General features: G+C 56.4%; 1 protein-coding gene across 8 annotated transcripts in view; it reads right to left on the bottom strand.

Annotated features, from left to right (window-relative positions):
- CADM1 (cell adhesion molecule 1) overlaps window positions 1-14234 on the bottom strand; it is a 135208-nt gene extending 120974 nt beyond the window's left edge. For all 8 annotated transcript variants that reach the window (XM_071449548.1, XM_071449550.1, XM_071449551.1 and 5 more), the window contains exon 1: window positions 14078-14234. In XM_071449548.1, coding sequence (XP_071305649.1) covers window positions 14078-14186 — 109 coding nt within the window. In that variant the 5' untranslated portion in view covers window positions 14187-14234. The remainder of the gene's footprint in view (window positions 1-14077) is intronic.
- Window positions 14235-16874: the final 2640 nt, after the last annotated feature.

Here is a 16874-nt window from a genome sequence, read left to right as displayed (position 1 = left end):
GCCTCTGGTGACAGGGGAAAGCTGAAACTTCATTGCCTGGGGTTTTTTGAGGTTTTCTCCCCCTTTGGAAGAGCTTTTCCTGATCATCCTCTGCCTGGAAAGCGGCTTTGGTAAAGGACTCTGCTCCCTCATTTTCCTCCTGCAGCAGCTTTTATCCTCCATGTGTCTGCAGAAATCAGCCTGGGGAAATTGAGGACTCACTCCCAGAAAAGTTAACCCCAAACTGCTCCATTTCTCCTCAAAGTAAGAAATATATGCTTTGGTTGGTTGGGTTGGATGGTTTGGGTATTCTGCCACACATTCCCAGAACTCCCCCAGTCTTGCTGCCCACTGTACTTGGCTGCACTTTGAGACTCAATCACCTTACAGAAACCCCTTAACTTCTGAGCATTCCCAAACACAGGAAATAAGGGACTTTTCCCATAGAATCACCACAACTGGTAAAACCTTCCCATGATTCCTCACGCAAAACAAAGCCTGAAGGACAAAGGGTTAACGCTGGGCTGCAGCTGCACAGGCACCAACTGCCCCTCCTTTGTTTCCAGGGAATGAAAACAAGAGACTTGAGCAAATCCAGCTTTACGAATTCAAAACTTCAGACACCGCCTGCAAGAGAGCAAAGCAACATCCTTCATAGATGCACAGAGAAAGGGAAAAGTTAATTTTATTGATGGAAGACCCAAAAAAAGGCAGATCCTAATCTGTGGGAGTGAAAAATCTCCTGCTCTGTGCAATAAATGGGACCTGGAGCAGCAGACACTGCAGGGATTTATTACCTGAGGAGACAACAAAACCCACCTTCTCTCTGGGGTTAAAGCAAGGTGCTTTTGGACTGGCACTGCTGGTCAGGAGCACTCTGAGGATCTGATCACCAAGGAGCCCCACACACACGCACATTGCAGTGTATTCTGTGTGTATCACCACGAGAATCAGGCCTTTGGGAATCCCTCTGAACCCAGTGCCTGCCCCAGAAACTCACCTGGGCACACCTTCGGTCACCCCCAGCCCCCTTGGTTTGCTTCTCTTTGGTGCTTTCCAGAGAAATCCCAAAAGCCAACCCTCGCCTGGCTGAGGATGGCGCAGAGGCCAAAAGGAGCTCTTCAGGATCACTAATTGCTGACTTGCTGCCTCTCACAGGGCAGCTCCCAGAAGCTGTCACCGGGCTGCAGGAGCCTCTGCAGGAGCCCCACGTCTCCTGCAATTAGTGCAGCCCTGGAACGCCAGGGTCCGAGCACACGGGCTGACATCTCCTGTTGACTGAATTAGAGCATCTTCTAATGAGGCTCGCTTCAAAATCATTTTACATCCATTTGCTCATGTCAGCATCAATGTATTCAGCATTATCTACCAATTAGTAAACCGGAAAACATTCTTTAGATAATCTAAAATCTCACTAAAATATTCAACGTGTCATTCATTTACTACAAACTGCCCTATAAAAACAAATTACTGGAACCAGCTGTCACAAAGCAACAAGTGTCTCAGGACAAAGTGGTTTTTAAACCAAGGGCTTTCCAGGACAGATGTGATGCATCTCCAGCAGAACTGGTCACTCCAACACTGTCCCTGTCCCCAACGAGCAGGTGAAGCCACTACAGGCACTGATAGCAGCAGGAGGATGCAGATCACTCTGGCTTGGATTCAGAAGGACATCCCAGGGATCAGGGGTGAGGGCTGGGAAGGCGTTCACCCTTTAGAAGGATCCAGGGTTTGGGGGTTTTGCTTTCTGGCTCCTTGGACCACTCCAGTGCCCATCAGGATGCACCAGCATGAAGGAGGCACGACCTGAACCAGGCACCTCCTCAGGTGTGCAGCCAGGGATGAGCTCCCCACCATTGCAGGCTTCCTCAGGACTGACAGGCTCCATGGAAGGTGTTTTCCACGAGATCAGGCGGGCAGGGCCCTCCAACAGCTCTCCTGTGCCCGCCAGGCTGGGTGAGCAGCGCCAGGCTTGGCTCAGGTAGGGCTCAGTGCCAGCCCCACGGCAGCACAGCCCAGCCAGGGCCACTCCAGAAGGATTCCCAGCCCAGCAAACGCCCTGGCAGCAGCTCCCAGGCAGGATCACCCAGCAGCAGGGCAGCACATGGCCTCAGCAGGGCCAGGATCCCTCCCAGCTCACCATCACACCCCAAAGCATCCTCCCTCTGCAGCTCCACACGTGTTAGGAAAAGGACTCTGCATGCCTTGGCAAACACAGGGCAAACCCATTCTGTTTGGGGTTATTTTGGGGTTTTTCACTCAAAAGAAGCAAAAGCCCTTGGTTTTCCCTAAGTTTTGCAGGCACAGGAAGGGTGGTTTGGAGGATGGCTGTTTTTATTTTTAATCTCTTGAGCGTGGCAGAGCAGTAAATCTTGCATTATGCTCTGAAGACTGTCAGGTTTGGGCTTCATTTTGGTCTCAGATTAGACTCCTGAAGCAATGAATCTTCCATCACGGAGGCCATTACCAACCCAGTTTTCCTTCATTTTGGGCTGCTTTATCCCTGATTGCATTATCCAGCTCGCCTCCAAGTGCCTCAGCCAAGAGAGGCTCAGCAGATCCTGCACCAGGGGAGGTTTAGGTTGGATATTGGCAAAATCCCTTCCCTTAAAGGGCTGTCCAGCCCTGGCACAGGTCACCACCCCTGGGGGGATTTAAAAGCCGTGTGGATGTGGCACTTGGGGACAGGATTTAGTGTGGCCTCGGCAGTGCAGGGTTAATGGCTGGACTCGATCATCTTACAGGGCTTTTCTAACCTAAACGATTCCGTGATTCTAAATTACCATATGCAAATTGTGATCATTAAAAGGCATTTATAAAAATCAAGTAAAACAGCCCATGAATATTGAAAAACGTTTAAGTGTTGAGTTAAACGACAATTTTCAAAACACACGAAGGAAATCTGACCGTAACCAACCAGTCCCATGAAATACCATATCTATCATCAACTTTTTAATTATCAATTGATCAACATGTAGACAGTGTAATAGCTTACAGCTTTTAATTACTGAACTATCAAAATTCCAACCAAAAAAGGAACCTCCAGAGATGAAACTGTAATGCTTGATTATTCACTGCTACATAATGAATGATTTGTTTTTAAACAAGATGTCAAGTTCCTCATGTAATCCATCTGGATGTGTGACTCCGCAAAGCTCACACTGCCCATACTAAGTACTTGGGGCTCCTCTTCTCCCTTCCCTCCTGATCCCACAAGTGAAGGGTTTGGGGGCATTTCCCCCCTAAGGCAGAGCAGTGCTGAGCGGAGGGGCTGGCAGGCAGACCGACTGCCAAGGCAGATCCAGGCACGCCGCTCCGCTCCCTCCAAAGGGACAGCTTTTGCCTGGGAGGGAACACAGGCTCCTTCCAGCTTGCTGTGCTGAGAAAGCAGCTCTGAAGCAAGGAGCACACCAAGAGGGCGGGCAGGACGTGCTGCTCTCGCTCCGCGCGCACACCGCGCGCAGGATTTGGGACGCAGCTCCCGGGTTCCCTCCCCACAGCCCGAGCCCGGCGAGCGCTGCGAGGATTTAAGTGCTGGCATTACACACAGAAGCGCTTCGGGGTGGGGAGAGGCTTTTATCTCTGCCCTAAATTCAGCACTGAGCTGAACATCGCATCCACAAATCCCCTCCACGCACAGCACAGCTGGCCTCTCATCCCATGCTTTATCCTAATAACCGCTCCGACCTCAGAACTCCAAACCACCCCCACCAATCTCCCTTTCTGTGGGCAAACACAAAAGATGCACAGGTTTTCAGGACCGTGATCAAGATGGCAGAGCCCTCCACAATCCTCACCCCCCTGGAGAGGATTCTGCCAAATCCAGGCTTTCTGCGTTCAGAGAGACACTTCCAGAAACACTCGTCTGCTAATTCAGGGCTCTGAGTAGGGATGTAAAACATTCTGGAAATAAGACTGTTAAACAAGGGCGGTTCAAGCACAGCCTATTAGTCAATTAAAAATAAAACTACCAGCAAATAACACATTTGTTCCATCAGCCCGGTGGCAGGGATGAACATCCCTCAGCCGGAGCCCTGGTGTATAACCCTACAGATGTTCCCTATGCATATCAGCCCCGAATAGTTGTTCCACAGAACAGCATCTGTTCCCAAAAAACAGGCAACAAGAGCCTTTTATTCTCCCTTCATCACATCCTCGGAGCCCCAGTTGTTGCCAGCCAAACCCGACAGTACTTCCCCCATAAATTCACCCACTGCAGCCACATCTGGGCTTTGATTTCCACACGGAAACCACAGGCTCCTTCCTCACACTTCCCTTGGGAAGCTGCTCGCACGCCGAGCTTGTACAGATTTCCACATAAGAAATTCAGTAATCAGTCCAGGAGCTGTAAGCACTTATGACAACAATATCTATCAACACTTAACCATATTTACAACTAAATCATGTAAATACCAGGCAGCTCTCCTCTGCATGCTGATAATCTGGACAAATGAAGGCTGAAAAAAGCCACTCTAAGAGGAGACCAGACAAACAGAACCACGTTGGGTGGGAAACAGGCAGCGATGGCACTCCAAGATCACCGACAGCACTGAGGACACGATGGCAGAGCCCCCAGGGCCACCCTGCCTGCCACAGCCACGAGCCCCCAGCCATCCACATCCTCCTGTGTTTGGCTTTGTACATTTTCTGTATATATGTGTGTATTTCATGTCCATTCCGTAAACACTCCGTCTATGGGATGTGTGTATTTCTCAGAAAAACAGGGACGAGCTGCTTCCACAGCTACCCAGAGCTCTTCCCTCTCCATCTGCCTTTGAAATCCTTATAAATACGAGGAACCAATTTAAAATTAAAAGATCCCAATTTCAGAGAGGCTTTTCTGTCCCCCTCCCTCACTCCCCCAAGATGGACCATTTTATTACACCCATTAAACTGACAAAAGTGACTTTTCAGCTGGTTCACTGAAATGCCGCTTCCACAGCAGTTCAGGCAAACACTTTCCCAGACCTTTACAAAGGAAAAGTGATTCCGTATGTAATTGGATTTTTTGGCACAACAAAAATACCAAGTTATTAAAGCTCTCACATGGCTTTGGATTGTGTCTTTAATGGACGCCAGCATCCTCAACTGCTACAAAGACATTTTACATGAAGCAACGAGGAGCTGCATTTCCAAAGGTTTCCCAGAGGATTCGGGGACAGTTTTCAGCAAGATTTGCTCTTTGAGAAGTGAAATCCAGAAGGAGGAGGATCCCAGCACTTTCCTCCAATATCCTCCTCGTCCATGCACACCCACCAACATCCACAGTAATTATTCCAGCACAAAATCCCCTCTCCCTCAGGACACCCACTGGATTGGTCACTCCACTGGGCTCTCTCTGGGAAGAAGCAAATGACCAGGCTGAAAACAGCTTATTAATCCTCATTTGTTTCCTGCAGGATCATTTCAGCCACTCCTTACCTTCAGATAGGATTTTTACACCCCCCAGGCCCCATCACCCATGGAGAGCTATTTTCATTTCCTTATCCTGCCTTGCCCAAAGAAGTCACATTTAGAGGGATGCAGTACATGAGGGGAAGGAGAGGAAGCAGCAGTGGCTTGTGAGTACAACAGGCTGTCCACAAGATATTTACTCTTGTAGGAACTTAGAATGAGCTATTCTGAAAGAGACACTGAAATCCCATTTAATGGGACTTCTGCTAAACCTCCCCCTTCCAAAATAGGAACGAGATCAACAGACCCACCCAACCTCAACACAAAACAGAGTATCCCAGACCCAACAGCTGGACCGACCTTCCTGAGCTGCATTCCACACACATCATGCTGTGTTAACATGAAAATTTTGGATCCAATTTGCTAATGAGAGCCTGGAGGAGCATCCTTTAACTGTGCATCCAAAATTCTCCCAGAGTGATTTAAGAGCCAGAGCGCTGGGTTTGCTATAAAGCCTCTGTTTACAAGGCTCCACGGATTCCTACAGAGCAGTAAGTGATTTGCCTCCAAGAATTTCCTTTCTTCCTCCTCTCGGAGCGTCTCCCCTTTCCCTGGTGGTGTCTGAAGGGAACACTGTTAATCTCCCGTCTATCCCACTTTAATCTTCACCCTTCCCAGGGAGAGGCACGGCTCTGCTCCTCGTGCTGAGGAAGCAATACCTGGCAGTTATGGATTCGGGGAGTTGATTAAACCTGGGCCTTCTGTTAAAGATTCTAGGGAACGATTAAGGCTGTGAGACCTTTAAATCGAAGGAAAAGCTGTTTGTGTGGACAGAGCTCAGCAACCCCAGCGTGGGACTCGCTCTCGGTGGTTCTGCCTACTCAGGGATGAGTAAATCTCCTCCGGAGCCACCCACAGAGCAGGAGCTGAGGAAAACTGGGCTGTAACTGTGGCAGGGCAGGAAAAGCCACTGTGTGCCCTGACCCTGCAGACACTGACTCTGAACGATGCCCATATTCATTCCAGCAGTCTGTGAAATCACAGTAAACGAAGAGCAGAAAAGTGCCAAAGGAGAACTCACACTCACATTTGTGCACCAAGAGAAACCTCCCCTGCATCCACCCCAAACAGTGACAATGGACAAGAAGCAGGAGCAGGTTACACAGGTTCTGCTCCATCCCAGCACGAGTCCCCACAAGCAGCTGCATGGCACAGGGGTGTCACAGAGCCTGAGTGCTCTGTTCCAGACAGGGATCTGCTCTGCCTCTCACCCTCCAGGACAGGAATGCTCCTGCAAACGGGGGAACCACACGCTGCTCCTCCAGACTGGCAAAGGAGCCAATGTGCCTGCAGAACCAGAGCTGCTGGCAAGCCAACACCAAGACAGCTCTTCCCAAGGCAAGCAGGGGTTTGGCTTTGTTTGCTGCTTCCTGCTGAGCCCACCCTGGGCAGGCTGGCTGGCTCCGAGGAGCCCTGACAAACCAAGCGTCCCCCAGCAGCTCCGCCTGACGAAGCTGAGGGCTGACGATGACAGCGTTCAGGGTTTGCTGGGTGTCAGCAGCTTCCCCAGCGCAGGGAGCCCAGCCAGGCTGTCACAGGGACAGGCACAGCCTCGCTGGCATCTCGTGGTGCCCCGTCAGCCACAGCCCTCCCAGCAAGGCAGGCAGAGATCTGGCACAAGGGCTTTGTAAGAGCTGCTGACACCCAAACCAGCACACCGTGCTCTCTGCTCAAACAGCCTGGGAGTGCATGGCAAGGCCCGTCCTCAAACAGCTGAAAACAGCACCTAATTCCAAACAGAGTGGGAAAAGTAGCAGCAGTAACCCTTGGGAGCTTCCCTGCTTCCACCAAGCTTCTAACACCATGTCTGCATTAACCAACGGGAATGAAGATGTCAAACAGGCAATGGGAGCACAGACAAAGGGGCCCAGCCATGTTTCCAAGCAAAACAGCTCAGAATGAGAATGCAAAACAAACCCAGCTACAGCAACAGCTCTCCACATGTGGATGTTTCAGGTTCTCATTACTGTGAAACCAGTCAGGATTAGCAGAACAACCTCACAACCAAAGTCCAAGGAGCAACGCAGGGTTTCTGTGAGCACAGGCACTGCAGCAGTGCAGGTGAGCATCCAGGTGCTCTGGAGCAGTGCCAGCACTGAAGGCTGGGGTGGATGATGGATGGATGGATGGATGGATGGATGGATGGATGGATGGATGGATGTCCACTTGCACCGAACCAGCACAGAGGCACTGCATGAAGAGGAGCCTTTGCAGCTGAGCCAGCAGCTCTCTCCCACTGCAACACCTCTCCACAGACAGAGGGCAGCTGCTGCCCAGAGTTATCCCATGCCACACCAGGGCAGCGAGGCAGAAATGGCTTTGGAGACAGTCACTGTGCTTTTCCAAGGTCAGGGATGTACTGGCATCACGGAGCACATCCCAGAGCAGCATTGCTGTGATAAATGCATGAAGTGAGAGCGCTCTCTCTGCAGAGCTGGGGACAGATGTGCCTCTGCTCAGCTACAAAACCAGGGCCGTGGGGGCACGGGGAGCCTTTATTTCTGTGTGTTAGCCCAGAGGCTACACAGAAAGTTCCCTTTCCAGCCCAATTCTCACAGAGCCCGACTTTGCTGCAACCCCAGCTCCAAAGCTGAACACGAGTAATGTTGAAAGTGCCCTGCCAGGGAAGCTGCCAGGCAGCCTCATTTAAAAACAGGGAAGCAGCAACAAGCAGTTCCTCATGCTTGATCCGATTACTCTGATCTCTCTTTTGACGCTGCAGACTCAGACTCGTATTTCTATTGCTGCACGGGGGGAGAAGGGGAGGGAGGGAATGTCACTTTGCTGCTTCATATTTCTTTCTTCCTGTCACACTCTGGAGAGGGGATCGACACCGCAGGAGCAGGATGGGAGCGGGGGTCTGGGGGGCTCCCACCTTGCAGAGGAGGGGTCACAGAGCCCAGTGTGACAGGACCCCAGCAGGCCCCCAGCCACAGCACCAGCCTTGCTGGAGCTTGCCCCAGTGTGGGCTCATGCTCTCCATGAGAAATTCATCCCTGTAAAAGCATTACTGCTCTGTTCCTGTACCAAACGCTGAGGTCTCTCAGGTCCAAGAGTCACCACACTGGAGACAAGCACCCAAGGGCACCCCTGTGAAGGGAAGGCCCCACTGCAGGGGTCCAGCCAGAGCCCTGCTGGCAGCATGGGGAATGCAATGACATTTCCACTCTGGGAGCAGACCTTGGAGATCATAAATCAGATACAGGCTCACTAACTGCTAAAAGAGGACACCACGAGATCAGAGCAGTTTATGCCAGACGTAACCTGAACCCAGGGGTTTATACACCCAACTCCTCCAGTCTGAGCACAGCTTTAAGAGGCAATGTGACCCTGTAGGCAGCCTCGTCTCTGATGGCTCATTGGCACCTCCCGGATCTGCAGGTGGGGATCTCCATCCCCCACGGCTGCCACTGCTCAGCCAAGGGCTCCAGAAAATGGAGGGAAGGCTGGAGCCAGGGGTGTAACTGCTGAGAGCAAACTTCACAGCTGGGACTGGCAGAGGAGGAGAGTTTCCAACACAACTTTTCCCCACTGCCAAATGCACACCTGGGCTTTAAAACCTACTGGCAGTCGTTCACTGTAAAGAGACTCCAATGCTGGCACCTGACTGGAACTGCCACTAAGAGGGGAGGGGGGACCTGGGCTGTGTCATTTGGGCAGGACCACAGCAAACCCACCACAGACCTGCCAGCAGGCAGCACCAGTCTATGAGACTGTCAGCAAACCAGCAACACCAAGGAGCTCCAGCACTTCCAGGGACAAAAAAAATACCTAAAAAAGCAAAACTAAAGACATTTTCCAGTTAAGCTACAGCCCACAAAAGTTTTATATCTCTGAGCAAAGAGATGTGCCTAAGTATCTCTTTGATCCTTCAGACTGGAACTTAATGGGGTATCAAATATTCTACTGATTCACCTTGAGAATTTGGTAAGGGCAGAGTCTTTGTAATGCTCAAGTTTTTAAACCACAGAAGAACACAGTAAATTAAAACCATACCACAGGGTAAAAATAGCCAGCCCAGCCCCACAAAGGGACATTGTTGGTCTAAAATAACCAGGAGTGGAGGGCAGCAAATGTCCCTGGTACAACGCAGGCAAATGTTTTAAATGCAAGCAGCCACCAGCCACATACTGCGGGTGAGCGTGTGGTGAGGGCTCAGCAGCGGCTCTGAGAAACCCCGAGAAGCAAATCTCCTTGGGGATCTGCATTCCTTGCTGGAATCTGGGATGGGTGAACAACACTGACACCAAACTCGGGTTTTCAGAGCCTCATCCAGCAGCACACAGTGGTTTGCAGGGCTCCCCAACACCCAGCTCAACACCCTGCAAAGATGCGAGAGCCTGATGTGCAACACAGCAGGAAAACCGAGAGGTTCAACAGGTAACGAGGACACCGGGAAGAAGAAAAACAGTTTCCATAGCAAAAAAGGCTGACAGCAGGCGGGTGGTGGTCACACATGGGCAGGGCCATCAGAGGAGTCGCCTGCAGCCACAGCATCGCAAATTAAAAGCTGCAATAACTAAATGCAGCTCGTGGCTGAACCACAAACGCCGGCTGATCTCGGCGGGGCAGGGCAGGCACCGCGCCGGCCGACAGCTCCCCGTGTTCCCAATTAGCAGGGCTGGGAGCGAATGGGCCTCGTGGCACTTCCCTTCCAACCCGCCTGCCACACATCCCAACCCACCCTGCTCCCCAGCACGCCGCCCCGGAGCGCCTGAGCCCACGCTGGGCGACCTTCAAAGCATTTGTGGTGGAGCTCCCCAGGAACCGCAGCAGCAGCTGCTCTCTGCAGCCTGCAATTACAGCCCGGGAAAGAGACTGATTTATGGAACTTAAACAAGTACATACCACTCCTAATTACAACATTCCACCTAGGGTCTCTCCTTCGTGGCAGGTTTCCACAGCGTCCCTTTATTTAGCGCCGGTGGGTTTGCACCTCACAACGTCCCCCGGAGGAACAAGCACAACTCATTTTTTTTAACATGTAGCATCCAATTTCTCAGTAGACACTGGCTGTGTGTCCAGCTTTGCTTGTGCTCTCAATGCACTGTGTTAAGTATTCACTTCCTGGCTCAGCTCCAGGGAAGGCTGCAGCCTCACGCTCCTCTCCTGGAGCCTGCTCAGATCTGGAGCTGCAGACAGGAACCGAAATGTTTGGATACAGGAGGGAGCCCCTGCTTTCCTGACAGAAGTACCACCGAGTGCCACCAACACCCAGAAGAGGAACAGGTTGTCAAAACCTCTATACAAAGTCTGACAATAATCCCTAAAAAACAGCCATTCAAGAGAAACATCCAGAAAACTCTGCCTACACGCAGGAGGGTGGCTTTGCTTTTTACGAGCAAATGTGCTCTGCGGAGTGCTCGGATGGTCCATTCAAGCAGAGGGTGTATCCAGGCTGGAACACAGGTTTTACTCCGGGTGGCCTCAGGCAGACGCAGGGTTAAGGAGCTGACCCATTTTCCAGCCAGCAATAGGGCAGAGAGCTCACCCATGATGGCACAGGCTCGGCCCCACCGGTGCTGGCAGGGCCGGGGCAAGGCTCGCCAAGCGCCCGGCTGACGGAGCCAGCGCTGTTTGATTACAAAGCCTTCTTCATTTACACACCAGGACAGACAGCACAAGGCAAACAAAGGCGACGGCAGCGCAGCATCAGCAGCACGGCCGCTGGTACGGCCGGGGGTCCCCGGGGATCGCGGCTCTTCTCCGGCCTCCTGTCACCGCAGCCACCTCTGCCACCAGCAGCGGCCACCCGTGCCAAGGGACACCGGAGCGCCCATCCCGGTGGTGTCCATCCAACAGCATCCACCCAGGGATGTCCATCCTGCAGAAGGTGCTGACAGCTGCCCCCTCCTCAGAGCCGAGCACGCACGGAGCGGAGCGATCTCCTCGCCTCCCCGTCCTCAGGAGCCTCCTTGGCAGTGGTTTTAAACCAGATTGTCGTGCTTATAAACCTGGGCTCAACTGCCTACATGCAAGACAAATGAGCCCAAGCTGCAACCCAGATGGATCACTTTATTCCCCAGCCCCTTCCCCGCCGGTGTTTGCGCCGCATGCAGAACGCGGCGCGTGTTGCTGAAGGCCAGGGACGAGCAGCCTCGCCTCGCTTGCATACAAAGGCTCCTTGGAAACTCACTCTGTGTTTACAAAGGAGCCTGGCTCAGCGCAGCCGCGCTGGGAGCGCTCTCTGCCTTCATGGGGGCTTCTCCCGGGCCGGTTTGGTGTCGGCAGACACGGAGGCTGCAGCCACAAGCAGCCCTCGCCAGCCCCGTGCCACGGCCAGGTCACGGCTCCACGCCAACGCCGTCTCCAAACACCTCCTGAGGCTTCTGCTGGAAAGTTGTTCTCCCTGAAGTGCCGAGTGCCAGCGCAGACAGACTCCAAGCTCCAGCCCAGCGCTGCCCAAGTGCCTCAGAGGGAGCCAAGAGCGCTCCTCAGCCCTCGCCCTGCTGCACAGGGCATCGGGAGCTCCACGAACCGCGGAGCATCAAGAGCGGCTGGAGAGGAACCACGGACACACACGGATCCACCCGATCGCACAGGCTCATCCCAAACCGAGCCTCGCTGCTGCCTATTGCTGTGAGAGGAGGCGGCAGAGCCCTGAGCCACGCTCCGCATCACGGGGTGCCACCACGGCGGTGACACAGCGCTGGCACCGCTGTGCCTCGGGTGGCAGCCGTGCGGGAGACACAGCCACAGCACTCTGCGCTGACGCTGCTGCCTCACACTAATTCTCTCTTCGCAAAACACTGGAGCTAACACTGTGAGCTTGGAAAAGGGGGAGAACAGGGGGGATAAAGGGTCCCCAGCTGTAAGGAAATTCTGCCTAAACGCAGACAGTCTGGGATTTTTTCCTGCGATTCACAACACAGCAGCGCAACCACAAAATATCTGTCTTACCACAACCTCAGCGCACGCCGCGCGGTGCTTCTCACCCCGGTGCTCGGGTCAGGCACAGCCACTGCGAGCCAGCATCCAGCCCTGCTTTTGTTTCCCTTCAGCAGCTCTGCGACCCCAAATCACAATTCCACCCGTTGGCTGGGCAGCAGTGAACAGGCTGAGCCTGCCGGGGATCACTCTGGCCTCCAGTTAAAAACTGCTCTTAGAGAATTGAGGTGAGCAAGACAGCAAAACAAAGGATGAACGCGGCCGTGCAGGAGCCGGGCTCGTATTCCCAACCTGGGCATCTCTCAGTACCAGAGATCCCAGGTCACACCGGCGGGAGGCTCGCCAGGCAGCGAAAAGCACCGAACACACAAACAGCACCTTGTGACGAGACATCTGGGATCTACAACACAGCGCCCGCAGGAAGCCCGGGCGCGGGGAACGGGCGCGGAGCGTTTCCCCGGCTCGCAGCGCAAAGAGCCGCCGCGCTGGCTCCGTTCCCTCGCTCCGGCTCCCCGGAACGGGCTCGGGGCTGCGGAGCGAAGGAAAGGAACCATCGGCATCGGGGCAGAGCCGCCCTTCGGGGCTGCCCAGCGCAGCCGGGAGGCGCAGCCCCGGTCGGAGCCGGCGGGCGGGCACCGGCACCGGCCCCGGCCCCGTTCGCGGGGAGAACAAGCTGAAAACGACCCCAGCGCTCTCCCCCCACCACCATCCCACCGAAAAGGCCGCCCGGGAAGAGCGGGGAAGGCATGGACATGTACACAGGCTGTGAATAAAGCTCTTTGTTCGCCGGGCTGGCGGCCCCTTCGTCCCCCCTTTCCTACGAGCGAGATTCAACAGATCGTTCAATGGCCTCTTGTTCTTCCCAAACATCCCGGACACAGCACCGCTCCTACGGCCGGGTGGCACCGTGCCGCCCCACGGACATACTGGAAACGTGAGCGGCGTTAACGGGGGATGCTCGAACCGAAGCCACCGGACACGAGCGCAGATCGCTGCTGCGGCTCCGGGCTCGGCGGGGAGCGAAGCCAGGCGGGGTGGGGGGATCGCCCAACGCACGGGGGACACCGCGCCCCGAGGGTGCCGCGGAGAGAACCCAACCGGCCCCGCTCGGGGGGCCTCGTTAGCCACATTTAACCAGCGCCCGTTCCAGCCGCAGCGCCCGAGCCGGGCGATCGCCCCGAGCGCGCCCAGCTGGGCGGGGGGCGCGGCTGCGGCAGGGGGCACCGGGGAGAGAGGAGAGGAAGGAGAGAGAGAGGGGTGGGAAGCGAGGAAGACGGAGAGAGAGAGGAAGAGGGAGAGCGAAGCGTCGCGCAAGTTCCACTCAGATTCCAACAGGTTCCCCGCTCCCGCAGGGGTGCAGCATCCCCGCGCCGCCGCAAACACCGGGGGGGGCGGAGAGGGGGGAGATAGAGGGGGCGCGCAAAGCAATTAGTTTTTAATTGCGGGGCCGCTGATGACCCCCCGGGGCAGCGGAGAAGCCGCTTCCATGGAAACCGGCAGCGGCTGCCCGCGCCGCCACGCGCGGGTGAGCCCGCCCGCCGCTCCCGCCGCCGGGGGCGCTTCCCCGGGACCACCGAGCGCTCCTGGCACGGCCCGGGGCGGAGGAGGGCGGGCGGGCTCGCCCCGCACCCGCCGCAACCGGGGCTACCCGAGCGCCGCCGCGGTCCCCGAGCGCGAACCCCCCCTCCGCGCGCCGCCCGCCCCGGTACCGCCCGTCCGCGCGGTGCCCCGTGCGCGGGGGCCGCGTCCTCCCTACCTCGGGGGATGATGGCGGCGGCGGACAGGAGCAGCAGCAGCAGCGGGAGGAGCCCCGGGGCGCCGCCGCCGCTGCCCGCGGGGCCGCTGGGCTGGGCGCGACCCGCCATCGCCGGCACCTGCCTCGCTCTGCCGCCGCCGCGCGCCGCCCGCGGGAGATGGCGCGTCACGGGGCGGGGACACGGCGGCACGCCCCGCGCCCCGCCCCGCGCCAACGGGCCACGGGCGGCACCGAGCGCCGCCGGCCGGACCCGACCCCCGAGCAGCACCGAGCGCTACCGGCCCGGCCCGGCCCCCGAGCGGGCAGCGCCGAACGAGCCACGGGCGGCACCGAGCACGGCCGGCCCGACCCCCGAGCGGGCAGTGCCGAACGGGCCACGGGCGGCACCGAGCGCCGCCGGCCGGACCCGACCCCCGAGCAGCACCGAGCGCCACCGGCCCGGCCCGGCCCGACCCCCGAGCGGGCAGCGCCGAACGGGCCACGGGCGGCACCGAGCGCCGCCGGCCCGGCCCGGCCCCCGAGCGGGCAGCGCCGAACGAGCCACGGGCGGCACCGAGCACGGCCGGCCCGACCCCCGAGCGGGCGGGCGGGGGGCGCCATGGTGGGGCCGTGCCCCCGCACCGCCGCCCGACCGGCCCCGCAACGCCCCGGGCCCCGCACCTCCCCCGGGCCCCGCACCGCCGCGCCCCACCCGCAGCTTTCACCCCGTTCCCAGCTTTCCCTTTGCAGGGTCGTGTGTCCCCCTCCCACCCCACAAAGCATCCTCCTCTCGGGGTACCACCCCAGCATGCTTCTTCCCGCGGGGCACCCCCGCCAGCGCTCTCCGTCCCGGGAGCGTTCCCCCAGCATCCCCGCGTTCAGCAGATGCGGGTCCCCAGTGTCCGTGCCCCCTCTCTGCACCCTCCCGGTGCCCCCCGGCCCGGCCCGGTGCCGCTCCCCGCCGGAGCGGGCCCCGCGCCGCTGGAGGCGGTGTTGAGCCTTGGCGGCTCCGGGGGAGCGGAGGGGCCGGAGCCCACGAGCCCCCCGGCGGCGGCGGTCGGGGCTCGGTAACCGCAGCCCGGCAACCAATCCACCTCTTCTGCGGATTTCTCACCCACGCAACGGATTTAAACGGAGCAAACTCACAAGTAAAGCCCCGGAACTCCGCCCTGCCGTTCCCCCGAGTGCTCAGCTGAACCGTAACACGCGGCAGACGAGCGGCCGGGGTCACCGGGGGATTCATCCCGCCCGGGAAGGTCCAAGCTTTCCCCCCACCCACGGCACCAGGAATGGAACCATAGAATCGCTGGCAATGGGTCCATGCAGGGGTTAATGGAGCAAACGCAGAGGATGTCGAATATTCCCAACCTTATTAATTAGGTTATTCCGAGTTAACCTGAGGCAGGTGAATTGTCAGTTCAACTTCATCATCCCAGATTCTGCCAAGCTTGAGGTTAAAACTGCCCAAGGCAAGCACTGAGTCACACTGTGGGGCTGGAGAGAGCTTTCACCCTTTGGAATGTGAAACCAAGCTGGTTTCACAACCAAGAAAACCCAAAACGCTGCTGCCTGGGACTTGGTTTGAGGCATCACCCCTCCCTGCATCCCCACCTCCCCATGCCACTCTCTGTCTCCCATGATGACGAGCCTTTCTGCTCCATAGCCATGCCAAACATCTCTTTTCTGCTCAACAAGTAGAGTTTTGGGCCACCAAAAACCATCACAATCCCATAACTAAGCCAGCTTCACCCCAGTTAGTGAGAAAGCATTTGTTTTACACTGGGACCCCAAATTCCCTCCTCTCCAGGAGGACTCCAGCCCCACCAAAGCCAGCAGGGCAGCTCCACTGGCCGCTGTGCCATCCCATACCCAGGCATCCCCAAATACCCAGTGCAGCCCCCCTGCACGGGATCACACACTGCGACCCGCTGCGCTCAGACATCAACCGAGAGACAACCCCTATTAACTAAACAGGTTTATAATAATTCAAGGATTCTGAGGGTGAGGACAATAAGTAGTAGGAAATACAATTTGCATAATAAATATCAATATCACAACAGCTAAAGCAAACCATGACAAATTATCTGCTGGTAAATGGCCGGGAGATTATAGAATGCAAATTGCAAATCCTGAACTCTAGGAAATGACTGCCCCAACCTCCCGCAGACGGACGGGGACTCGGGACGGGCTCAAACTGCCGATGCTCCTGCTGGAGACGTCTTAGTGCCTTCCATTATGCATCAACTCTAATTTCGAGAGGAAAGCGATTTCCTCTGTCCTGGAAGCTTAGCCTCAGATTATTTGTCACAGAGTGTTTAGCAGTGATGCTGCTGCAGCGCGGGGCCCGCTGGCAGTGATTGAAAGCTGCATTAAATCAAATCAGCAGCAGCCAGGGACAGCGCGGAGCCGGGAGTGGCACGGGGAGCGTGGGCACAGGGCTGGGGCACGAAGGACCGCAGAGACTGACCTCAGCCACAAGTACGGGGTGTAATCAATGCTCCTATGGGATGAGGTGACTCCCTGAGTCCTGCTGGCCGAGTGGGCACTGGCTCCTGAGACTCACTTGTGCCAGGGATGGCAGGGTGGAAAGCCCTGTGCCAGCTCTGGAGCAAGGCTTAAAGCTGTGGCCCAGGGAAAACCCAAGGGCCAGCAATGCCTGTGGAAGCCCCTCCAGAACTTTGCATCAGGGTGAGGAGTGGAGCCAGGGGCAGAGGAGAGCTCCCAGGACGCTGCTCCGAGCTGCCAGCGGCGAGGCTGAAGCGCAGCATGGCCTGAAATCGAGCTGTCCCCAGGCCACCAGCTGCAGCTGTAGCAATGC

This window comes from Agelaius tricolor, unplaced genomic scaffold (assembly GCF_023055355.1).
Source record: "Agelaius tricolor isolate 1412-34295 unplaced genomic scaffold, bAgeTri1.0.p SCAF_29, whole genome shotgun sequence".
Taxonomy (NCBI): domain Eukaryota; kingdom Metazoa; phylum Chordata; class Aves; order Passeriformes; family Icteridae; genus Agelaius; species Agelaius tricolor.
The sequence above is the reverse complement of the archived record's forward strand: the minus strand, read 5'-3'. Positions and strand labels throughout refer to the sequence as shown.